This window comes from Alternaria conjuncta, assembly GCF_024043145.1.
Source record: "Alternaria conjuncta strain BMP 0040 chromosome Unknown scaffold_2, whole genome shotgun sequence".
NCBI lineage: Eukaryota > Fungi > Ascomycota > Dothideomycetes > Pleosporales > Pleosporaceae > Alternaria > Alternaria conjuncta.
The window spans coordinates 411330-435527 of record NW_026250091.1 but is presented as its reverse complement, the minus strand read 5'-3'; the positions used below and the strand labels follow the sequence as shown (position 1 = coordinate 435527).

Genomic DNA, 24198 nt, shown 5'->3' with positions numbered 1-24198 from the left:
CATCTACATTTGCGCTTTCGTACTGCTCGTGTGCTTCAAGACTCTTCATGTACACCTTCGTGGCCTCTACGCTCTCTACATATCCTCCACCAACCCAGGATCCTCCATGTCCTTGACGAACTCCACCTTGGCCACATCCTTCAACTCCACATCTCCCTTCATCACCCTTTCCCCATGATTCCACAACTCATCCAGAAAAGCCGGAACAAAAGTCCCCGGACCTCTGACATCCTCCCTCTGCGCCGCAACCTCCGCCGCAATCTCATAATGCAGCAAACCCGCGACAGCAGCCAACAGCTTGTCCTCATGGTACGCAGCCAGATACGCAGATAGCGTGGTACCCAACGTGCACCCACTGCCCGTGATCCTCCCCAGATACTCATGTCCATTCGCCACCGCATACGTGCGCGCGCCATCCGAAACAAGATCCGTAGCCCCCGTCATAAGCACAACCGTGCGTTCGCGAGCCGCAAGCCGGGAAACGATATGCGCCCTTTGGGGCAGCGAGAAGAGTGAAGCACCAGAGTCCACACCTCGCTGTTGCTGACTCGAACTATCAAGCGTATACCCACTCGCACGTGCAACGGCGAGAATCTCGCTCTCGTTTCCTTTAATCAAGTCGAAATACCCGGCGCCGAGGAGCTGGGCTAGAGCGTCTCGTCGTACACTTGTTGCGCCGGCGCCCACGGGATCGAGGATGATGGGTCCGCCGGCGGCGTTGTACGCGTTGATGGCTTGTTGGTAGTTTGCCAGTCCATCGGGTGTCACGGTGCCCATGTTTACTACCAGCGCGCCACCTAGTTTAGACAGGTCGGAGGCTTCGGCGCCGTAGTTTGCCATTATGGGGCTTGCGCCTACGCAGAGGGCGACGTTTGCGGCAAAGTTTTGGACAACGAGGTTCGTCATGTTGTGGGAGAGGGGGTTCATTCCTTTTACCTTTTTGGTTGCTGAGATGGCGGCTTTGAGGACAGAGGTTATTTCGTCGCGGGGGTTTTGGTGGTAGAAGTGTGTGAGTGGGGATTGGGGGGCAAAGGGCGGAGCTATCTTGAGGAGGTGGGTGAGGCGCGAAGACGCGGATTTGGGGTCTTGAGCCCCGATTATGGCAGATACGATGGCAACGCCGTTGATGGTCTTGGGGTTTGCGTTGGCGGGAGTTGGAGCAAAGAGTTGGTATATTATGCGTTGGGTGTTTGAGGCGTTGATGCCGCCGATGCATACTGTTTTGACTTTGTTCTCTGCTTCGGTGCCTTGGTCGAGATAGTGCAGTATCTTCCTTGTTCCGGTGATGCCGATGATGTCTTTGGTGTTCTTTTTGGTATTCGTGGCATACATCGTGCCGATGCCTAGGTAATCTGCTCCTTGCTCGACGGCTGTGCGCGCTTCCTGGATGGACGAGACGGTGACGCCGATGATTTTGTCTTCACCTAGGATACGGCGGGCCTCGTGGGCGTTCATATCATCTTGGCCAATGTGGACGCCCTCACAGCCCACTGCGAGGGCGACGTCTACGCGGTCGTTGATGAGCAGAGGGACGTTGTGTGCCTTGCATTTTTCGTGGAGCTTCTTTGCTGTCGCGATGAGGATGCCGGTGTCGGAGGTTTTGTCTCTGTATTGGACGATGGTGACACCTGCACATGTCGATCAACATCGTGGTATGTTGTATTACGGCTGACTAACCTCCTAGTAACGCCTGCTCAACCACGTCGACCAGGTCTCGGTTCCCGAGGATGGCCTCTGTAGAGTCTGTCACGAGATACAGCGAGTAGTCTACTTCCTGCCTAGTCATCTTGGCAAGTCGGCGTGCAGCTGGGGCAGAATGCTCGAGCTCGTCGTCGTGGAATGGGGGATGTTCGAAAAGCAACTAGCAGGTGTGACGCAATCTAGGCGCGGCTCGCCAAAGTCTGCGGCTGGTTTTGCAGGACCTGGTAGCGAGTGTCGACGTACTAAGCCACACAGGCTGCTGCGAGCCTTGGACCTGTTCAACGACGACTGCTGGGCGAGCAACACGCTGGCCCACGTTGCTAGATGCGACATGGCTGGTGGTGTTTGCCGCGAGATGCGGGGCGTTCAGGGTGGATACAGGCCACATAGCAACTGTCAAACGCTTCCCCGGTTGCCTGCATGTATCGATGAAAGCACCGCAGAGCTGTTTGATGTCCCGCCGTTTGTGTAGACGGCCAGACGCTTTGTCCGTCGCCATGTGCAAGTGACAAAGCCAGGCAGCGCACGACGGCCTGAGTCAGGGCGGGGCTGATGGGGGCGTTTGGTATGCACGGTAGAACGCTCTGCTAGCGTGGCTCGGCAAGTTCGAAAAACTAAAGGCCGCGACCCCATATAACTTCCCTCGACCACCCGCAGCCCGCACACACTCCCCTTGGAACCAGCCAAAATCCATCCGTCGACCTCGCCCACACCAGTGACTGCCACTGGCAACAGCACCCGCCCACTCTGCCCTATCCGCCCAACCGCCTGCTCGTCGCCCGCCCGCGACCTGCCTGAACCGCCACCTCGACGTCCGCCTCCAGGCCCCAAGCACCAACCGCACCTCAGAGTCGCCCACGACAACAGGAGTATATGTATTCGCGCCAACGCTACGCCTTCCGAGTCGAACCTCCCCCCAAACTGCAAAAATTTCGCTGTATGCGGATACCAAGCAGCATCATCCACCAAACCAACGGCTAATCCACTGCCCCTCCTGACCCCGAGTCGCACACACACACCCAACCCACACGTACTAGAGACTGCTTCTGCGCATGTCTCTTTCGGCCCTCGTCAACATAGCTGATCCGACCCCGTTCGCCCGCCCGCCGCACCACCATTAACCACCCCCTCGCCCAGTCCCCGCACCACCGTCGCCATGGCTACCGTCAACATCCGCCGCGATGTCACCGACCCCTTCTACCGCTACAAGATGGAGCGCATCCAGTCCAAGATTGAAGGCAAGGGCAACGGCATCAAGACCGTCATCGTCAACCTGAGCAGCGTCGCTCAGTCCCTCGCCCGCCCGCCCGCTCACGTCATCAAGTACTTTGGCTTCGAGCTGGGCGCCCAGACCAACACGAGCCCCAACGACGACCGTTGGATCATCAACGGCGCCCACGACGCCAGCAAGCTCCAGGACTACCTCGACGGTTTCATCTCCAAGTTCGTCCTCTGCAAGAAGTGCAAGAACCCCGAGACCGACGTGCACATCAAAGATGGCAACATCACGCTCGACTGCAAGGCTTGCGGAAAGATTTCCGACGTAGACCCCCGCCTCAAGCTCAGCTCCTTCATCCTGAAGAACGAACCCAAGAAGGGCAAGAAGGACAAGTCCAGCAAGAAGGCTGAGCGCCGTGCCCGCAAGGAGGCTGAAGCCCGCGGCGAGGCTACCTCCCCCGACGGCGGCAGTCCCGGTGACAGCGCTGAGGAGAACGGTGACGATGGTGACATGGCACTCGAGGCCGGCAGCGACGACGAGCTGACCCGCCAGATCAACGAGGGCGCCAAGGAGATTGACGAGGAGGATGCCAAGGAAGTTGAGTGGTCCATCGACACCTCGGAGGCCGCCATCAGGGCTCGTGCCCAGGACCTTCCCGACGACCTCAAGCGTGCCCTTGTCATTGAGGATGACGACGAGGGCGGCTCCAGCTACGACACTTTCGGCAAGTGGATCATCGACACTGGCGCGGAGAAGGGCGGTGTTGAGAAGCTTGACAACGTCGACATCTACGTCAAGGCCAAGGAGCTCGGCATCGAAACCAAGCACCGCACACTTACCGTCATTCCCCAGACCCTCTTCACCGAGAAGATCGTCAAGCAGATGGATGGCCGTGCTCCCATGCTCAAGAAGATGATCACCTCGGACAAGCATGAGAAGGCTTTCCTTGGTGGCATTGAGCGCTTTGTCGGCAACGACAAGCCCGAGCTCATCCCTCAGGTCTCGGCCATCCTGTTGAAGGTGTACGAGAACGACCTCGTCTCGGAAGACCAGCTCAAGGGCTGGTGCTCCAAGGCCAGCAAAAAGTATGTCGACCTCAAGGTCAGCAAGTCTGTCCGCAAGTCGGCCGAGCAGTTCAAGGAGTGGCTGGAGAATGCGGACAGCGACGACGAGGATTCCGAGTAGAACCTCGACTGCAGCGACACGTGCATGGTAATAGTACGCGGAATGTCCAACTGTTGTCAGTCATTACCTTTGGTCTTGCTTGTCTTGTTTTGATTTGTTTTAGACGGCGTGTAGGTAACTCTACTCCTGCTTCCGACACACGTTTGGGCCAGTCGCGATGACAGCCTCGTATTCTTCTCCCCTCTAGATAGCCTACTAAAGAAACTTTGCTCTCGCACCACCTCGCTTCAGTGACCTGCATTGCTCTACACGAGCCCCACTTGCCGTTCGCCGTTATCATTTCCTTCCACCAGGTGCTCGGGCCCATCACTACTATGCGCCCGAAGTTTCTGCATGCACTGTGGCGAGCGCATTGGATTTGTGACAGTAGTTCCATCCGGGCTCGTGGATGCAGCTGCATGCCCCACCCCAATGATCGATCTTCGCTAAAGCCATGCAATCTCACCACGTAGTCTTGCCTCCGGTCCATTCACGATCAAATCCCTCAGCCTTTTTCACATTCAGCATGCACGATAACGCACGAAAAAGCAACATCGGGATTCGCCTAGTCTCAGCACGCGTGCATTGACATGCTCTCGCACCGGCCATCTCCACAAGGGTACATTAGTCTCCGAGGCTTAACCCCACCCAGGCAAGAACAAGCGGAGCTCCCATGCTCTGGACAGCAGGCCATGCACACTTTTTTCACCACCGCGCATGGTGGCCGGAGCGAGGGACGCGACTGGCGAGAACGAACGAGGGCAGCCCTCGTTGTTTAAAATGTGGCGGACCCCCACTTGGGGAATGAGTTGCAACCTCTCGCAGCCGCCAAATCGTACGCAACTGTACACCACCGTGAGCGACTTCTGGAGTTTTGCGCTCACGTCAATTGCGAAAAGCTCCACCTCACCACGCTGAGTTTTACAATCTTGCCGGCAGGCTCTCGATAGCAGTGTCAAGCCTGCGCGCTCAGTTCCCGCGCTTTCGAACCCTCCAGGATCAAGAGAGCGGTCATGAATCCGATTCAAGCTTACCCTGCTGAGGGCGTGGTCGTTCAAGATGCTCATCACGGCCACTACGCGCCGGAGGCAGCTCATGACAAAACCGGTGCTGGCACATATGTGACATCTGAGAATGAGTCGCATAACGGTGCGGCCGGGAATGAGGTTCTAGAACGCGATGCGCAGACCAAAGGACGCTGGTTCCAATACCTTAAGACGAAACAATTCTGGATCACACTGGTCCTTGGGCAGGGTATGCACCAAACACACCATTTTCGGATGTTCGAAATGTAGACTGACAAGGTATTACTTCCAGTCCTCGCTCTCTGCATCACCGGTACAAATACATTATCGTCTCTGCTCGCGGAAGAGGGTACATCAATACCCGCCTTCCAGTCCTTCTTCAACTACGTCCTCCTCAACATAATCTACACATCGTATACCCTCTACAAGTACGGCTTTAAGAAATGGGGACGAGTCGTCATAAAAGACGGCTGGCGGTTCTTTATCCTCGCCTTCATGGATGTCGAAGGCAACTACTTCATCGTTCTGGCATATCGTTACGTAGGTTCCTCTCCATTCTCTTGCGTAGACTTGCATGCTGACACACGACTAGACCACCATCCTCAGCGCCCAATTGATCAACTTCTGGGCCATCGCCGTTGTCGTAATAATTTCCTTCTTCTTCCTCAAGGTCCGCTACCACTACACGCAAATTTTCGGCATCCTTCTGTGCATCGGCGGTCTAGGCGTAATCTTCGGCTCTGATCACATCACCGGTACCAACAACTTTGGCGCTACGGACCAAGTCAAGGGCGATCTTTTTGCGCTTCTAGGCGCCACTTTCTACGGTCTGTCCAACGTATTTGAAGAGTGGTTGGTTTCCGAACGGCCGCTGTATGAGGTTGTTGGCCAACTTGCTTTCTGGGGCATGTTCATCAACGGTACGCAAGCGGGTATCTTCGACCGCGCCGCCTTCCGCAGTGCGACTTGGAACGCCAAGGTTGGAGGCTACCTCACCGGATACACACTCATCCTTTCCCTCTTCTACTCCCTTGCACCGGTCCTGTTCCGTCTCAGCTCCGCTGCATTTTTCAACATCTCCCTTCTCACAGGAAGCTTCTGGGGTGTGGCGATTGGCGTCAAGGTCTTCGGACTGAACATTCACTGGATGTACCCCATCGCCTTTGTCCTCATTATTATTGGACAGGTGATCTACTTTCTGCGACAGAGTATGGTCGGTGAGGCGTTGAAGCCATGGTTGGGCAAGGATCAGGAAAGAGGCCATGCAGGTGTGGGTACGGCGAAGAAGAGGGTCGAGAGGCCTGAGGCTATTGTCTAGGAGTAGATTCCATGACGGCAACGCCAAAGGGATGATGTCGGCATTGCTATAAGATCAACTAAACTTACGAACCCTAATGAAAGACTCCGATAGCAAATGCTGGTCTTCTTAGTCGTCTCCATCGGCGAAGAAGACATGTAAATTCGATATCTCAACCGATCTAGCAGCTACGAGATGGGCATCCTCCGTCCAGACCACCTTCGTCTATCAGCCCATCCTATCGACCAGTTGCGATGTGCAGTGAAACATTCCGTTGTGATGACGAAGTAGCCGTGGCTCAATTGCGCCGCACACTTGACCCTGAGGTTCTGCTCATGATCCCTTGTTGTCGTAGCTCCAATCGGGTATAATTGGTGCAAAGAGCCTATTCGGAATACGAATAGAAGCCAGCCGTTGCTTGAGGTTGGGTAGCAAGTCATATAGGCCAGATGAAAATGCGTATGAGTTATTAACGAAACTCGCTCTTCTACCGTATGATTAGAAGCTCGTGCGTGAGGGAGATGCTAAGCCACCGCGCTTCTCAACAACGACCAGTTTTCCTTTCTCACAAGTCCAAGAACTCGCCGATTTTTCTTTCTGCCGATTGAAAAAGCCGGAACCTGATTTCAAGAATGAGGGAAAGGAAGACGCCAGCCTCGACCCAGAATGCAAAAGTCGCAAAGTTTTTCCATGCAGTCCAACAAATGACATACGCGGTTGTTATTCCGAAGCCAGCAATGGCTGCGCTTGCAATCGGGGTTGTTGATAACCAGCCCTTTTCCGAAGCTGTCAAGATGAGATAACTGACTGCGAATGCTTCTAGCGGCAAAAACGCCATGACGAGGCACGTGAAATCGTCGTTGGCTGGTAAAGAGGGTGACACGTAGGCAATGGCGCCTGTTATGATCCAGCAGGCTAGACTTCCCGTAAATGCAAGAAGAATGGTACCAGCAGTCGGTTTGTGTGGAGATTCGTGTATGCGATGCGTTTGAGATCCGGCTGCGCCGTCTGCGTTGGTTGTAGTTGGAGGGCCTGCAACTTTTATATTGCTCATGGTGACGGGAAACGGTGAGATGTGTCTTTGAGAGGTCACGCTCGAATTTGCTTTACAGCGATTCGTTTTACGGTCTTTGGGACTTTCTTGGTTTGAATTTGCAGGTAAGATGACGAACGCCAGGCCGTCACGTTCGTCTGGGTCGGATCGCACGGCATATCAGCAAATCAAAGGCATCGTTCTTCAACCTCAGGTTCTTGAATTCGGCCTCTGAGTAATGTCACATGTGCACGAACACATTTAGTGACTGTACTGCATTTGCGTGGAGCAGAGGCAGTTGAAGCTCGTGCCTAGGTAGTATTCGTTACTAGCCTGTCTTGGCTGACGCCACTTATCACCTGCACCAGCCACTTTCCAACCTTACTTCATCTATACTCTTCCTCAGCAAGCATTAAACCATCCTGCTCTATCCGTGGCAGCTCTCAACCTAAATATATACAAATCTCGCAGATCATGTCTTCGCGCGGTCTTCCCGACGTCTTGATGCAAAAGGTCGACGATTATGTCGATTCGCTGGCGCCTCAGATTCAGCCCCGCATCGCCTCCGAACTTGAAGTCTTCCAACAAAAGACTATCGACAGTCTGGAAACCCAGGTCGTAGACGCTTTTCGTTCACTGTTCGGTAAAGACAGGCCGTCTTCGTCGGATGGCAGCCGATCGGGTCCTTGGAACCTCAATGACGCAGCACCCGACGCCTATGGTGGACAGTCATTGCCTTTTGCGGATGAAATCGCCAAGTTGACGCGTAGCTTCGGTCAGATTTCTGATGAAGCGGGCGGGGATTTGCGCGATATATTCGATCTTACGGAGGGGAACCGAGGAGGCCCAGAGCAGTCTCGATCTGTAGACGGGGATTTCTCGTCTGGAGCGCGAGGTTTCCTTTCATCGGCTCTGAATGTCGTGCAAGATCATTTCGACGAAAGAGGGTCAAAGGGTGGTCAGTCCTTTGAGATTGGGGGTCTCCTCGGCATGATCAGTAGCACAATCAAAGACGCATCTCAGAACCCCGAGGAGAAGGCGAGACTTATCAGCCCAGAGATCAAGCAGACAGTTGGCGACAAGTTACGTCAACAACATGCGCCTCTCGCTGAGCAGTTCACCCGCATAGCCCTGGAACACATCAAGCGCTGGCTTCGTGGAAACACAAGCACACGCGACTTGGGTGATGGTGCGAAAGCCGAGATTGCTGAACAGGTGGGTGACCTGGTAAAGGGCCTTGGAAATTTGTTCGGGAGCAAAAAAGGCAGCAATGAGGAGACTTCGAGAGGCTTTGATGACTCTAGTCGTGATGGCGAGAGCAGTAGTGGTGGAGGCTTCTCCCGCGTCATCAGTGACAAGCTCAGCACGGGTCTCGCCAAAGTCCACCGAGAAGTGAGTAATATCCCTCCACGAGATTTGTGTGAGAAAAATACTGACATGACACACCCATCTTTAGGTTCGCTTGGAGTTCCGCAAGATCCTCGGAGCAATCGAGAAACAACTGTTCGAATTGTTACCTGATCAATTCCAACGTCCGCTCGAGAAGATACTAGGTGGAAATCCTTTCGATTCACAGCTCGACCGCGATGCGTCCGGTCCAGCAGATCGCGGATTTGGAGATGACATCAAGTCCAAATTGCTCTCCAAGATCCGTGCTTTGGTACAAAAGGTACAAGAGACACTTCGAGAAAGCATACTGGGTGTAGTCAATGGTGGTCATCGCAAGTTTGAGCGTCAGAGCTGGGTCTTCGTGCAGGGCATGGTAGAACAGAAAGTACAAAGGTACCTGCCTGACGTTAAGATCAACGTTCCAGACGACATCGGAAACGAGAACGTAAGCGTCGGATCCCCGACCGCGAACACAAGCATGGGAGGAGGGTACCAACCTCCGTCGCAACCGCCACACAGTGACCATGGTCCAGCACCTCCGTCTGGCAGTTACAGTGGACAGGAACATCTACCGCAGGGATACAACAACCCCCCACAGTACCAGAGCCATGATCAATACCGAGAGGAGCCTAGACGCGAGTACCAAGATCACCAGGCGTCACAATACCCACCGCCTCAAGACTATCGACCCGAGCATCACGGGCCACCTCATGAAGGCTATGCTCCTCAGCAACATCAACCACCTCAACATCACCGCCCTGAATCATATCCATCTCAGGACTACCGATCTGAGCACCATGCCCCACCCACACAGGGTTACCATCAAGGACCTCCAGACTGTCGTTCGGAGCAGTACCCACCATCACAACAAGGCTACCCTCAACAAGAGTATTCTCAGCGTGACTACCGCGGTGACGGGTATCGAAGGCAGGACTATTAAAAGAGTCGCGTAGGGGCACTAACCATGTCAAGCGTGCAAGGTACAGGTGTCAGCTTGCGCGACTTCTTCCACAACCATACCTACGATGAAATAGCAAACAATTATAAAGCCATCGATGACTTCCCGTCTGTAGTTCCCGGGCAGATGTATGTAAGCGTAAGATGTATGACTAGGACTGCAATATCTTTTCGGTAATCGTAAAAGCCGAATTCCGGCTGAAGATTCCTGGATTACGTCGCAGATACGATTACTATAATAACTAAGCGCTACCGACAACTCCATAAATGCAGGCCCAAAGAGATCCGTGGTATCATATATCTGTTCCTCCCAACAATCCGTACGCCTGAATGATCCGTCCCTTGTAGTCCCCTTATGAGGACGATGACGCAGAATCTTCAGCAGAGGGCGAAAGTGAGGCTCCACCGACCCGAAGAGCTTTCAGCGCAACGTCAACTTCAGTGGTCGCCATCTTCTGCCATTTCTCCCGCGTGTCTTGATCCGCCAACGCATCAGCACCAGCTTCACCGACCTTTTCGTATAGCAAACGTGATACGTCGCGATTGACGTCGGTATACTCCTGTTTCGTGACTTCTTTCTTCAGGTAAATAGGTTTTAACACAGCTGTAACCATGCGCTGCAGTTCAGCTTTGGTAGAATACGAGAGGGTCGGCCGGCTAGGCGACGAGTCCTTCGAGCGAGGGGGGCTGCTGAGGCCGACAGAGCGATGCGCGAGTGTGCGACGTCCGGGGCGGTCGTCGTCTGCAGGGGAATACGGCGAGTAGGTTGGCGACAATTGCTGGTCCTGTTGTACAGGTGATGTGGTGCGAGTAAGATTAAGAGGCGGCGGTGTGGACATGCCGGGAGGTTTCTGGTAGACCGGCGACAGACCTGGGGAGGAATGTTGGGGAGAACAAGCGCGCTCCACGATGATGCGCCGGGGCTGTGGGGCGGCGATCTCCTTGTCGCGCTCGGCAAACCGGTCGACCTCGACCTCCTGAAGCAACGATTGCAGAAAACCAGGCGCGGGAGTTGAACTCTCACCGGTTGGAACTGCAGGGGGCGATGATGCAGCAGCAGGAGCGTGCGTGCTAGCCACTGTGTTGCGGCGTGCGGCTGCCGACGATGACTCTCCGTTGTCCAGGTGCATACGGGTTCGAGGGCGCTTGAGCTTGCGTTCTGGCTTCTGCTCGCGAGGCTCAGAATCGGCAGGGGAGGAGTCGATGGACTTGCGTTTGCGGCCTCTTCGGCTACTGGTGCTCGCTACGCTGGGGGCAGGACGTGCGTCACCTTGGGCTAGCTGCTCGCGCGCCTTCTCGAATTGGTTCCACGCCCGCAGTTCTTCCTGTGACTCTGGATCTTTCGGTGTCTTTGGTGGCTCGCGATGAAGCGTTCGATTCGTCGGTCGTGTAGCGGCGTTGGAGTTGCGGCGTCGACCGGTTACAACATTGTCAGTGGCGATTTGGAAGCGAGTGCCGGCTCCGGCCTGTCGTGCGACTCGCATGCGCTGCTCCCATCTACGGTCATCGCGTCGCGTGGCATCTGACTGGTTCTCAGACTGTTCTTCCTCGTCAAAGGGGAACTCGATGTCAAACTGCAATCGGTCCCAGACGCTCTGCCAGACGCCCACCCATTCGTCAGGGGCATGATTGTGACGCGGCACACGGCTCCGGCCGTTGATCCAGGCAGCGGGACCTCGTACTGCAGGTCGTCGTCGGGACGCGGCTTCCAGCAGACTAGGATTCTCAACACAGCCCTGGCAATACCAGGGCCCGCGAGATGGCATCCGGTCGAGTCCAGCACAGAAGACATGGCAGAGTTGTTCGCAGCTATGGCAGTACATGAGCTGCGATGCGTCGCCGAATTCATCACAGACCATGCATGCATCGTAGCTTCCGTCATCCTCCAGTATGTAGTCGTCGTCGATGATCATGGACGGATCGATATCGGCCACTTGCTGCTTGTCTTGCACGGCGTACTCGGATAGTTTGGGTCCTGGTGAGTTGTTAGTCGAAATTCCATGTCGACAGAGCCACCTTGTGCGGCAAGACATTGTAGGTTTGGGTAGAGGTCATGCTGAGCTTGACTGACCATTTAGCCAGTAGCTAGGCTACTATCAGCCAACAATAGCAGCGTCACAACCGCAGGGCTCCGTAGCATCCAGGACTGACATACCTCCAACGCGCGCGCTGAGCTCGACCATGTTGAAACTGGCTCGACATATAGGGCAACTGTTCGCTCGTTCGACCCAGGGCTTGAGGCACTCGTTGTGCAGATCGTGGCCGCATGGCAGTAAATGTGCGACCAAATCGTCCTCCTTGGTAGACTCTACGGCCGCCATCTTATCCTTGGCATGTGATTGGAGGTCGACCTCAGCGACATCCTCAAGCGGCTTGGTCGCCAGCGATGATGCGGTGGCGGTAGGGCCGTCGTCGAGGGGGACGAGATCGCCGAGGCAGACTATACACGTCTCGGCCATTGGTGTGATGCTTGGAAGTGAAAGAGCGGAAGTACTCGTCGACGCGATTCATAAGTTGGGAAGATGATCAAGTCGAGAGAGCGGGGACTGTGGTTTAAGTAGCGGACGCTAGTGGCTTGGCCTGCAGCCACACTCCTAGGCAGTCGCAACCAACCCCGGAAACCCGTGATGTTTGCCAGGAAGAGGATGCCCAAGTGGAGACTAGTGGCGCCTTTGGTAGTGTAGAATGCGTGACGAGATCCAAAGCTGCTGCGGGCGGGCAGATGCTAGATGATCAGTCATTCTTCGCGCTTACCTTACCACGTGTTCGGGACCCGAAGGAGCAGTCCGGATGACTTGCGATGTCACCGAGTGGTTACCTATGGTGTAAATATGTTTCAGTTCAACCGCTTCGCTATCTCTTCAACTCTTGATTGTGTCAGATGCGCTGTGGTATGCATACGGAAGGCGCGCTTAGCTTCAAGGTGCTCGCATCGGTTTCCGTCTCGCGTCTATGGGGCATTCTGAAGTGGGAAGGCCGCGCATACAAGGCCGGACGGACTGGAGATCTGGACAATCTTATCTTCGCGAGAAGACGTCACTATGGAATGCACTGATAAGATAACGACAGCTGCTGAATCTGGTGTTGATGGGCCGAACAATGTGTCTGCAGCGCAAGCTCCCTCGGCGTATGGTGACGTGCAGCGCTACCAATGCCAGCCCTTGTATATTCGATACTGCGTTGGAAGACGACTCGAAAGTTCCGCCTTTGTATGGACAAAGTAAAGCAATGTAACGGGTCTTGTATTTCTACGTGTAGCGCCTCGGGCGACCTTGTAGGCGCCGGACGAGGATACCGCGCGACGCGGTCGATGTGAGTTCGCGGTATGTTTGCGGCGGCTTCTTGCATGTAGCTACCATCATCTTGAATCCTGCTGTCAGGTCTTCCTGTGAGATTTGCATATTAGCGACACTGCGAGAAACGTGGGTGTCGCAGAAAGCAGACCGCTTCATCTGCACTGTCGCGCTCCTCCACCAGGCTTCTCTGCCTTCATTGCCCGATCCAGAGAGATGACTCAGTCGTGCGATTGGAGTACAACAGCTTGTGTGGAGGCCGAAAAGCCATTCGAGGATAGCGGTGAGGAATACAATTCATCGGCGTGGAGGGGCATTGCTCAAATTCAGCGTCTGTTGCCAAGGCGCTTAGAATATTTCGAGAATAGTGCATGTCCACATCGTGATCTATCCATGTAAAGGCTTACTCTGTATGTGGTATCGTTAGCTGGCGATCATTTTTGATCTTGAACTGTATTGTAGTGCAGCACTCGCGATGCAGCCTTCCTTCTTATGAGGTGTACTGCGAGCGGTGCAGATATTGTATCTACCGCGCACGCCGGCGCCTGCCTCGGCATGACCGCAGGCATCCAAAAGAAGGGTCTTGTCCGAGTCGCGTAGTATTCAATGATTAGGAATTTCCCTTAGCTGCACCCCGATTGACGTTTTCCTGTCTCCTCGTCTCTTCTTTGCTCAATCACACACCCTCATCAGGATGGCTCAAGAATCGCGACAATATGAGCTGATCTTGCTGGGAGCAACCGGATATACCGGAAAACTCGTTGCGGAATGGGTGACTACCCACCTGCCGGATGATCTCAAGTGGGCTGTTGCTGGACGCAATGCGAAGAAACTGCAAGCTGTAGTCGACGACTTGACGAAGCTAAAGCCAGATCGCAAGCAGCCAGGTATGTGGCGACAGAATCTGCGTTACAAACATGTGACGGACAAAATCTGAGACGGGTCAGCTAACGAGACCTAGCTATCGAGACATGCGAGCTTGAGCGCCAACAGCTAGAAACGCTTGTTAAGAAGACAAAGCTCATCATCACGACGGTGGGCCCCTTCATGCACTATGGCGAACCTGTCCTTGCCGCCTGTGTGAACAACGGCACACACTATCTAGACTCCACTGGTGAGGTGCCATGGATCTACGACATGGTTGCCAAATACGATGAGCTTGCGAAGAAGAACAAGACCATCGTCATCCCCGAGTGTGGTCTCGACTCTGTTCCTGCAGACATCATGGCGTACGTCCTCGCTCGCGAGGTGCGCAAGCGCTACGACGCACCCTGCGAGCGCGCCATCATGACACTCTACGACTTCAAATCTGGAATCAGCGGTGGAACATCCCTTACTATGCTGGAACTCTTCAAAAAATACTCACTCAGTCATCTCGGAAAGTCGATGCACCCATACTCGCTTTCGCCGGTTAGCGCAGACAACGTCGTCGCAGCACCGTCGGGAAGCTTTCCATACAGTCTTTTCGGTCTACAAAGTATTCCTGAGCTTGGAGGCATCCAGACAACTGGACTCATGGCAAGCGTCGATGTATGCATTGCACATCGCTCGTGGGGTCTGTACCAGTCTTCGGGTGACGACACCCTGCAATATGGTCCCAAATTCCGGTTCAACGAGTACGCGCGTGCTCCCAGCTTCTTTGTTGGGCTAGCACAGAAGGTCGTTCTTACTTCAGTCGCCGTTCTGCTTGCCATACCAGTAACACGCTGGTTGTTGGAACCCGTCTTCAAGATGGTCATCCCAAGCCCAGGCCAAGGACCGTCGAAAGAGAGCATGAAGGATGACTTCATGCACTACCGTGGTGTTGGCACCACTGGGGACGGAAAGAAGGTGATTGCCAACCTCGAGGTCGCACATGGTGGGTATGTTGCCACGGCGATGACACTCAGTGCCGCCGCCTTAGTCGTTCTCCGAGGCAGGCTAGAGGACAGCGAGGCGGGTAAGCTAGGAGGTGGCATTCTTACACCCGCAACACTGGGAGATGAGTACGTGAAGACACTGAATGACTTTGGCATGAAGATCAGAGTGGACAAGTAAGATATTGAGCGGGAAGGCCTTTGGCCAACAATTGATCTCCAATATCCAATCTACGAAAAGTTCATTTGAACACAGCATGTACGAAACGAGCAGATCACATGCTTTGACCGTAACCTTACCGCACGTGGCTTCACCATACATCATCCCTGGTCTTCTCATCAAAGTGTCACGAGAGCGATGATGTCAATGAAAAATACGTTTAGCTAGTCTTGACGATGTACTCAGCTTGCTAATCAAGATCAATTATGCAAAAAGACTGGACCTATTCCTCTCACTTTCAATGCACCTACTCTCTCGACTATTGTTGTTTCCGTCGTCAGGTGACTGCCTCAGCAAATACACAGTAGAGGCGTGATAGCTAAGCTATAGTCCCCTACTGCTGGGTTGTCATTGATCGCTGCTTCGATTCCCCAACCCCTCTATAGTGGATAGTGGAACGACAATGCATTAAACGGTACGATGGAATCTCCCTTCTCGGGGAGCTCAAAGCAGTCGCCCGATTGTGTTCTGCCAGCCCCTACAGAAAGTCTCCAACACTAGTGCAGCGGCTACTTGGGCAAAAGCGTTTGGTTGAGGGTCAAATGGTAATTCCTGGTGCTGATGTAAGAAAGTGCTCGGGTATTAAACGCAAGTATCGCTCGTCCTCGTCCGCTACGCCTCCTCTCTGATCCACCGTCCACATCCAACAGAGTAGACGCCAATAGCCGAGTGTGCTCATGACCCGCTGTGTGTCTCTTCCTTCTTGGTTGTACCATCTTCCTTCTGCCTCGCACCACCGGGTCCCTGCTTAGCCAAGGCTTCAATCATTTCCGCAACCGCAAGGGCCTTTGTCCGGTTCGCCTCTTCATCTGCGGGGTCTGAGAGGGTGTCGAGGCCGCCGAAGAGCCAGAGTTCTTGTAAATCGCGGATGAGGGTGGAGATGCCTTGTGCCGTTCGGATCTACGCACTGTTAGCCCAGCCCCTCTGCGTTGGGAAAGCTGGCGTGCGGTATGGAAGCTTGCGACGCACCAAGGCAGCACTTTGTTCTCTAATGACCAGCTCCCTTTGTGCAGACGTTGCATAGTCCAATGCCGGCGGAAACTCGGTTCGCGTGTCGTCTTCCGAGTAGTCGGTCGCATCCTGCATCTTCACGGCGCGAAGAATGGTGGAGAGGTAGCCGTCGCCGCCCCATGGGTCATCTTTCCGGTTGTCGACAATGGAAGTGCATAGTGCCTCGGTCTTTGCTGCAAGAGGGTTAGCATGCGCTTGACGGGCTCTCGTGTGTCTGCATCTCCATAGCGTATATGGCACATACCGAGAAGTGCCTCTTTCGTCCGCTCTGAAGGGTTCATAGCGGGGTTGCAGGTGTGTCTGGCGCTCTGAGTTGCGGAGTTTCGGGAGTGACCTCCAGCCCGATCAAAGGGCTTATCGATAGCTAGCTCGCACAACTTGTGCTATGCAAACTTGGCTGCCGGCCCTGCATTCGACTTGATCCAAGCATGCGATCGCCACAGTGATCAACACGGGGGGCTTCAAGTCCCAGGGTCCGAGAGTGAAGATCACAGTCTCGCGACCCAAAACCTCGGCGTCGCGTCACGCTATTGATCAACCCGGGGCATGACGTCCTTCAAAGGGGCCCCGTGTGTCGCCAATCTGGGACCGAAGCATTTAACCATTTATCCCCGATGATACGATGGACCCGGTACCTGGTAGTATCGCGCCATGTCAAATCGAGTCCCAGGTGTCTGTTCACCCAAGGCATACACCTGGCCATGACGGCGACGTCGAAAGCTTCAGCGGCTCGTCACAAATTGGCTGACAATTTGTCAACGAGTCGTGCATGGGCATTTTGACGAGTTGGAAGCCCGCGGACAAAGTTGGGTTTAGACGTTCCGTGGACGTTCGGCCGTTCGCGTAATCGAAACCATCGTTACCAGCACGGATGATCGTCAGGAACGGCCGCCATACCCGTCTCCACCTGACGCCCGCTTGTGCTACAGGTCTTGTGTATCGTGCCGTCGTCGTCATCGTCGTGTCTTCGAGCAAAGCAGACATCTCACACATGGCCTGCTATCACGCAAGCTGAGAGTCTGAGACGGACCGTCTCATTCATGGCCCGTGAACTGGGCCGCAGATAGCGACCCTGCATCCGAAAGCCACGTTCCTGGTTCAATGGCTGGCTGCCTAGGCGGTAGACCCGGGAACGCCGCACCTTATCGCGCAGCGACCACCTTCCACTAGCCTGTTTGACACGGACAATGTCCGATTTCTTGTTAGAGGGCCAACGGAGCGCCGACTACTGCAATACACTGTATTGCTGACCAGGTTCGGAACTTGTCCCGTCTGTGGCTTGCGCCTTGCATGCGTCGCGCATGTATCACTTCCAGCCATGTGGGTCTGCATCGATAACATGCTTGGGATGCATCGAAGAATCCGAGCGAGGCCTATGTTTGCCGAAACAGAGACGAGTCGACGCAGCGTGCGAAAGAAGCCATGTCATAAGATTGTCGTGATTGCTACTGGCAACTATTTACGTGGATGTGTAAAATTTGCGGTGGACCATGCTCACTAATGTCGTGTGCTGAAACACTTGCAAAAAAGCCAGGACTCCTGCGTCATTTGTGCTCCTTTAAACGCTCAAATCCTTCCCAGTCGTGATATAAGAATGAAATAGTTTAGAGGAGTAAGATATCGGCCCCAAGCGCTGTATTGCCAAAACGCCTTGGCCGATGTAAAATCACGCTAAAATGCAAGGTGCAGAGGTTCTCCAATAGGTCGAAAAATGGAGCCTTTGTGGTCAAAGCAATCAAACTTGCAGCACTCATACAGAGCACAGTATGCTGCGTCGGGAAAGGGTGTGCCATGAGCTGCGGCTCTTGGCACGCTGTGACGTAGGCCGCGAGTTGGGAGCAGAAGGTTGAGGCAAAGTCTGGGGTTCAGATATGTGTTTTCGCTTGACCAAGGTGGCTTTTGCAGGTTGTGGGTTGATGACGCGTACGATCTCGTCGTTATCGTCGACGTCTTTGGACTCTTCAGACTTGGATGTGCCTGTCGCGAACATGAGCAGTTGAGCGTTGAATCAATTAGGGCTGCTTACGAGAAGAGGCTGAAGTACGTCTGGAAGTGTGAGAAGACGTCTCCGCCGAGTCTGCACCTAGGATTAGCGGGTTTGTTAACCATCAATGCCGTATTGCTTACCGTCTGGAGAAGAAACATTGGATAAAGGACTCCGTCGTTTGGTCATGGAAGACCTACTGCTCGCAGTCTGGCGCGGTCGTGGACGATAAGTCGCAGCAGGTGGAAATGCTGGTAGAGTGGGTACTGGCGGTATGTTGTCCGAAAGATGCAAAGGCTGGCCTGACACGGGTGGACCGCTTCCTCTAACACGGTTTTGCTCATCAATTTCCATGGACAGTCGCCGAATCACCGCGTCTATGGAAAGGCCCTCACGGCTCTTGGGTCTGTGGTTGACGGTACGAGTAGGGTTCGGTGTTACGCCGCTCCTGGCGCGCAAGGCTGGGTGTATGAGGTCGGACGAGTGGTCGAGTTTCCGTCGTACTGCTTCGGGCAGCGGTTGAGAGGCGGTTCTACTCCTTCTTGCGGCTTTGATCCGAGCCTGCAATTCTTCAGCGGCGACCAATTTGGGGTTCGCAGCAGGCGCATCCTCGTGTGCCAAAGGCTTGGAAAAATTGGTAAAGGGCGCGGACGTGGGTCTCGGAGGCTTTATCGTAGCAATGAGGTCTTTTTGGTTGAATGCTGCTGGTATGCTCCTGTGTTTCATGGACGTGGACATTATTGGTAGTTGGTGATGAACGGGGTGCAAATGTGTTAGGATCCAGGTCGAAGGGGTTTGCGGAAGGTGTTTGGCTTCTGGGGTAGCGTAATCTATAATGGATAATTATGATTTCCCAACAGTCGGGGCGGGAGAGGCACTTGCGTAGCGTGGGAACTGGGTTTCTGTCAATGCGCCGTTGCTTCTAGCGCTTCAGATGCAGATCCCTCTGTGAGGCGCAGCTGGTGAAACTCGAAAAGGCTAGCAGGCGTTGATAAACAATCCCAAGTTGCTTTAGCGACCGCCGACACAGCTCAGCTTCGTATAGGAGCACTTGAGCCTGGCCTCTCCAAATGCCACGGACTAACGAATGCGGCAATGGTCGCGGAACATGGCGCAACGTGTGCCATTGGTGATTGGCCTCCCGCGCTATCATCCCCAAACCCTGGAAGACTATGGCTAGACCATTGCCGATGCATCTACGTGTGCCGTGTCTATAGTTAGTAGTGTCGAGGCTCGTAGGATATATGACGAGGCGTCTGCCTAGGCAATGGTTCATCGAGTTGTCCGCAACGGTGACGGCTCGCGCAGTGCCATGGGCTCCCACGACGCACTGTGGCATTGGGATGGGCGCCGGGGGACGTTTGAAGGTGGGCGGGCGGCCAGCTATGGAGAAGCGCGTCCCGCAGCATGCATACTTGTGGCTGTCAGCTCTGCAGCTCGTGCACCACTTTCGCTATGGAAGGACGTACATGTATGTACAGCAAGTCGAGACTCTCGGATGCCAGCCCAGACAAGTCCAGGTAGACGCGCTGTGCATCTACCGGGAGTGGATCGTACGAGCCTTGCTTGTGAGGTAGTGGCGTGCGCGGCGAAGAGCCCCCGCCTCGTGGCATCGCAGGCCAAATGGCAATGGACAGCCCGGTCGCAGTGGGAGACAGCGAGGGTTGTCTGACCATGGTGCCTTCCTCTATAGTCATCCCCTCGCTTATCCACCCAGTGCACCGCCAACGGCACGTGACGAATGGGTAGCCCCAGAGCTGCCTGCCTATCTGCCTACGTACTCAGGCAGGTAGCCCTGGAGACGAGGGCACAGAGCCAGTCGGGCAGGTGCGTGTGAAGGGCCATGGGCGTAGGTTGCGAGGGGTGGTGCGGCGTCTGGTGGAGCTGTGGGTGCCAAGCTGATTGCGTCAGTGAAGCCGGCGTGGGCAAGCGCGCATCTCAGCGGGCGCCGTCATACGAGGCGAAAGCTGCACTCCTTCACACCAAGGCTGGCAACGGGTCGGGCGACTGCATACCGGATTACTACCCCGCAACACACACCTCGCAGACCGCGCCCACACATCGCCGCGCTCGCCAGGGTTCCGCGTGGTGGTTACCTGCCCAGGCACGCACTGGCATTGCGCTCCAAGCAGCTAGTGGCCAAGGCCCTGTGCGCTCTCCCGCCTTCGTTTTGCGACCCACGACGCGACAAAGTGTTCCGAGGCTGATCTCCATCACCCTGCCCCGTCACCGCGCCATCGCGTTGTACCATCGACTGCTGCGCGCGCCGGGCCTGCCCCATCCACGCCCTTCTTGTCGCGTTCCCGAGCTCTGCGATAGCCCGCAAGCGCCGCCGCGCCTCCTAATCGTCATCCGCCAGCACAACACGCAGCCGCCCCAATCGCCCACCCCCGACCTCCGCCCCATCCACCGCCAATTATCCGCTGCACATTGCGCAAACGATCGCGACCGCCCGCCTGCCTCCGGAGGGTACACGCCCTAGCCGGAGAGTGTCCACACGCCGCCGCCGGTTATGGCAAACGTCGCTCCGCCGCCTGCGAGCGAACGAAAGCGCGTCAAGGTCTACGAACTCAAGAACAACGACTGGTTCGACAGAGGCACCGGCTTCTGCAAGGGCGTCGTCGCCAGCGTACGTTCCCCCACATGACCCGCGAGCCACCCTCACAGTTGGCGCACTTGTCGCGGTATCTGGCCCAACAGGCGTTCCAGGCTAACTTGTGCGACCGCAGCAGGAGGAAGCGAGGATCGTGGTCCTCTCCGAGGACGACCAGTCGCGACAACTCCTCGAGACGCGCATCTCCAAAGACGACGGCTACCAGAAACAGCAGGGTATGCGCCTGTCCGCGCCCATGGCATCGCAGCAGCTAAACATGTGCAGACACGCTCATTGTATGGACCGAGCAAAATGGCACCGACATGGCCCTCAGCTTCCAGGAGCCCGAGGGCTGTGCTAGCATATGGTGAGCCGCGTGTGCCTTTCCGAGTCCACGTCGTATGCTGACGCAGAACAGGGACTTTGTCAATGAAGTTCAATCGCGGCTGCAAGCCCTCGCTCAGGGTACGTGACATGAATCGTCCCCAGCTTCCAGCAAGCTAATGCTGACACAGACGATGGTCTTTCAGACGACATCGATCACATCAGTCCCATCCTACTTCCCAGTCCCGACCTCGGCAACCTCCACGAAATCGAGAACCACATGCGCGCTGCAAATTCGACCCCCGGCGGCCGCGAAGCCCTGGCCAAGTTCATACTCGCCCAAGATTATATACCAAAACTCATCCCCTTGGTGGATATGGCCGAAGACCTCGAAAGCGTGTCAGACCTCCATCGACTGTGCAGCATCGTAAAGATGCTTATCTTGCTCAACGATACCGCCATTATTGAATACGTCGTAACAGACCCGGTGGTTCTGGGTGTCGTTGGGGCTCTGGAATGTGAGTTTCGGCCCCCGCGACCTCTCACATGGCTTGCTGACATTGCGCAGACGACCCGGATTTTCCTCTACACAAAGCCAACCATCGACAATATCTCGCTGATGAATCCAAGTTCAAGGAAGTCGTACGGATAGAAGACGAAAACATCAAACGGAAAATACATTACACGTACCGACTCCAATACCTCAAAGACGTGGTTCTTGCGCGCATCCTCGACGATCCTACTTTCAGCGTTCTGAACTCCCTCATCTTCTTTCACCAGGTCGACATCGTCCAGCATCTCCAAGCGAACGGCCCATTCTTGAAAGAGCTTTTCAGCATTTTCTCCCCCAAAGAGCAGAACTTGTCGAGGAAGAAGGACGCCGTCTTGTTCATCCAGCAATGCTGCGCAATTGCGAAGAGCTTGCAAGCCAACGTTAGGGCACAGCTATATCAGAACTTCATCAGCAGTGGCTTGCTGGAAGTGATACAATTTGCGCTCAAGCACCAGGACGCTTCAGTTCGCGTAGCAGGAACCGACATACTGGTGTCTCTGATCGACCATGATGCCTTGATGGTGCGAAGTTACATCTTCAAGGCCATTCAGGAAAAGTCAAAACCGCTCACCGATACCTTGATCGAGTTACTTCTCATTGAGGTAGACCTTGGGGTCAAAGCGCAGATGGCTGATGCGATCAAGATCCTCCTTGACCCCAATGCCAACTCAGCTTCCATAGAAGCCCTCGGGCGGACGAACAGCGACTTCCTGGCCAAAATGAGGGGGCAACTGCCATCTATACCCCAAACAGACTCCTTCATACAGAACTTCTATGACGAGTCTGCGAGGAAGTTGTTCCAGCCTCTCAAGGATCTTGAGGGCCGAGAGTCGAGTAAGTGTGATTGTTCGTCCCCTTGTGATTCAAACTAACATGCTGCAGTGGATGACTTATCCATGCAAGAAGTATCGCTTTACGCCCATTTAGTCGAGGTTCTGTGCTTCTTCATCCGTCAACATTCCTTCCGTAGCAAATACTTCATTCTATCAGAAGGTCTGGCAGTGCGGGTTGCCCAGCTCATGGGTTGCCCAGAGAAGCATCTGAAGCTTAGTGAGTCCCCCTACATCGATATGATGGCTTCCACTAACGGGTTCTAGCCGCTCTCAAGTACTTCCGCACTGTTCTCGGCTTTCACGATGAGACGCACAACCGCCAGATCATCCAGCACGAGCTGTTTGAACCGATCTTGAAGATACTATACGAGACCATGCCGCGCGATAATCTCCTCAACTCGGCGTGCTTGGAGTTGTTTGAATTCATCAGGCGCGAGAACATCAAGATGATTGTTCAGCATCTTGTCGAGACATATAGAGAAAGATTACAGGAGATTACGTACGTGGATACGTTCCAAAACCTGATACTCAAGTATGATCAGAACCATGAGCCGGTAACGACCCAAGAGATGGACAATTCCTTTACGAGTGTGGATAGCGACACACCTGCACGACATGCCGCGGCTGTCAATGGGGGCAAGTGGGGCCAAGGCCTGAAAGATGCAGACCCAGATGAGGAGGCATATTTCAACACATCAGACGATGAGGATGATCATTTGTCTGGGGCCGGAAAGTTGGCCATGAATGGCGCATCGCCAGTGCGACCCCTCGTCAACTATCCAGATGATGATGCCGACGATGCCGATATGGACGACCTCGCCACCGATATGCCCGCCTCCGCTCACAAAATGTCGACAACCCAGTTGCCAGAAGGAAGTACATCCCCCAACTCGACCTCCGCAGGATCGCCACCAGAACGGATATCGGAGAAGCGCCGTAGAGAGGAGGACGAAGAGGACGAACTCCTCGCAAGCATATCCACCTCTGCTGGGCCAAAGCGACGCGCTTCCACATCTAGTAACGCCAGTTCTGGAAGTTTGCGGAGTTTGCGTCGGAAGTCGCCTAATGTCAACTCTGGCAAAGATGGTGGCACGCCAAAGAAGATATCGTTATCGATACCACTCAAGAGCAGTGGTGAAGGTGGCGAAAGCGGATAGTATGGCATGCCTCCTCCGCGATAGAGTAACCAGTATTCGAGTATGTGGAGGAAGTCCGGATTTTTGCTCTACAGCAAGCCTTAAAATAACCCAAAAGATACCCATTGGAAACTCGATAAACAAGAACGACGTTGCATGAAAGGGGTTGTACGAGGTTTTGCTTCTTCATGCAAATGGTTCCGATCTGGTAGCGGCATTGCGAAGGTGTAATTATTAGGCGTTCAATGTCTTGACCATTCCGGCGTGGGGGTTTGGAACGGCCACGATGGAATGATGCAGCGCAGCGTGTCGTATTGTCAGCGTGCGTTCAGGTGTTGGATTTTCTTGTGCATGATCGAAGGTATCCGGCCTGTGTATTATAACTCGTTTTCGTGCGGGAATGTCAACTCGTATGCAAGTCATCAATCATCCGTGCTGAACGTGAAGAGATGGGATTTTCACAACATTGCGCAAACGTGTCACAAGCATAAAATAGCATGGCGTGACACATGCAAACGTCCGTACCTCTGCGGCTGGATCACGTTCTGTTGTTTCCGCTAGCGCCGCTCGCAAGCCCGCGTGCAACTAATGCAACATCCCACGTCTAACC

At 54.6% G+C, this 24198-nt stretch overlaps 8 protein-coding genes across 8 annotated transcripts; 5 read left to right on the top strand and 3 right to left on the bottom strand.

Moving 5' to 3' along the window:
* Nucleotides 1-75: 75 nt before the first annotated feature.
* On the bottom strand, nt 76-1786 carry J4E85_001239 (uncharacterized protein; the record flags this gene model as incomplete). Its single annotated transcript, XM_051465526.1, has 2 exons — nt 76-1628; nt 1678-1786. 2 exons carry the CDS (start codon nt 1784-1786, stop codon nt 76-78), a joined length of 1662 nt encoding a protein of 553 aa, XP_051330083.1.
* Nucleotides 1787-2857: 1071 nt separating this feature from the next.
* On the top strand, nt 2858-4105 carry J4E85_001238 (uncharacterized protein; the record flags this gene model as incomplete). The annotated part of the gene is made up of 1 exon (XM_051465525.1): nt 2858-4105. The coding sequence occupies one exon, from the start codon at nt 2858-2860 to the stop codon at nt 4103-4105; it is 1248 nt and encodes a 415-aa protein (XP_051330082.1).
* Nucleotides 4106-5097: 992 nt separating this feature from the next.
* On the top strand, nt 5098-6427 carry J4E85_001237 (uncharacterized protein; the record flags this gene model as incomplete). Its single annotated transcript, XM_051465524.1, has 3 exons — nt 5098-5338; nt 5402-5649; nt 5702-6427. The coding sequence occupies 3 exons, from the start codon at nt 5098-5100 to the stop codon at nt 6425-6427; spliced, it is 1215 nt and encodes a 404-aa protein (XP_051330081.1).
* Nucleotides 6428-7913: 1486 nt separating this feature from the next.
* Nucleotides 7914-9781, top strand: J4E85_001236 (uncharacterized protein; the record flags this gene model as incomplete). Its single annotated transcript, XM_051465523.1, has 3 exons — nt 7914-8831; nt 8896-9273; nt 9362-9781. 3 exons carry the CDS (start codon nt 7914-7916, stop codon nt 9779-9781), a joined length of 1716 nt encoding a protein of 571 aa, XP_051330080.1.
* A 357-nt stretch (nt 9782-10138) lies between these two features.
* J4E85_001235 (uncharacterized protein) lies at nt 10139-12244 on the bottom strand (the record flags this gene model as incomplete). Its single annotated transcript, XM_051465522.1, has 2 exons — nt 10139-11760; nt 11941-12244. The coding sequence occupies 2 exons, from the start codon at nt 12242-12244 to the stop codon at nt 10139-10141; spliced, it is 1926 nt and encodes a 641-aa protein (XP_051330079.1).
* A 1528-nt stretch (nt 12245-13772) lies between these two features.
* Nucleotides 13773-15115, top strand: J4E85_001234 (uncharacterized protein; the record flags this gene model as incomplete). The annotated part of the gene is made up of 2 exons (XM_051465521.1): nt 13773-13965; nt 14040-15115. The coding sequence occupies 2 exons, from the start codon at nt 13773-13775 to the stop codon at nt 15113-15115; spliced, it is 1269 nt and encodes a 422-aa protein (XP_051330078.1).
* A 714-nt stretch (nt 15116-15829) lies between these two features.
* J4E85_001233 (uncharacterized protein) lies at nt 15830-16446 on the bottom strand (the record flags this gene model as incomplete). The annotated part of the gene is made up of 3 exons (XM_051465520.1): nt 15830-16054; nt 16124-16338; nt 16410-16446. The coding sequence occupies 3 exons, from the start codon at nt 16444-16446 to the stop codon at nt 15830-15832; spliced, it is 477 nt and encodes a 158-aa protein (XP_051330077.1).
* A 4215-nt stretch (nt 16447-20661) lies between these two features.
* Nucleotides 20662-23609, top strand: J4E85_001232 (uncharacterized protein; the record flags this gene model as incomplete). The annotated part of the gene is made up of 8 exons (XM_051465519.1): nt 20662-20778; nt 20879-20978; nt 21028-21109; nt 21161-21207; nt 21258-21584; nt 21635-22453; nt 22502-22669; nt 22717-23609. The coding sequence occupies 8 exons, from the start codon at nt 20662-20664 to the stop codon at nt 23607-23609; spliced, it is 2553 nt and encodes an 850-aa protein (XP_051330076.1).
* Nucleotides 23610-24198: the final 589 nt, after the last annotated feature.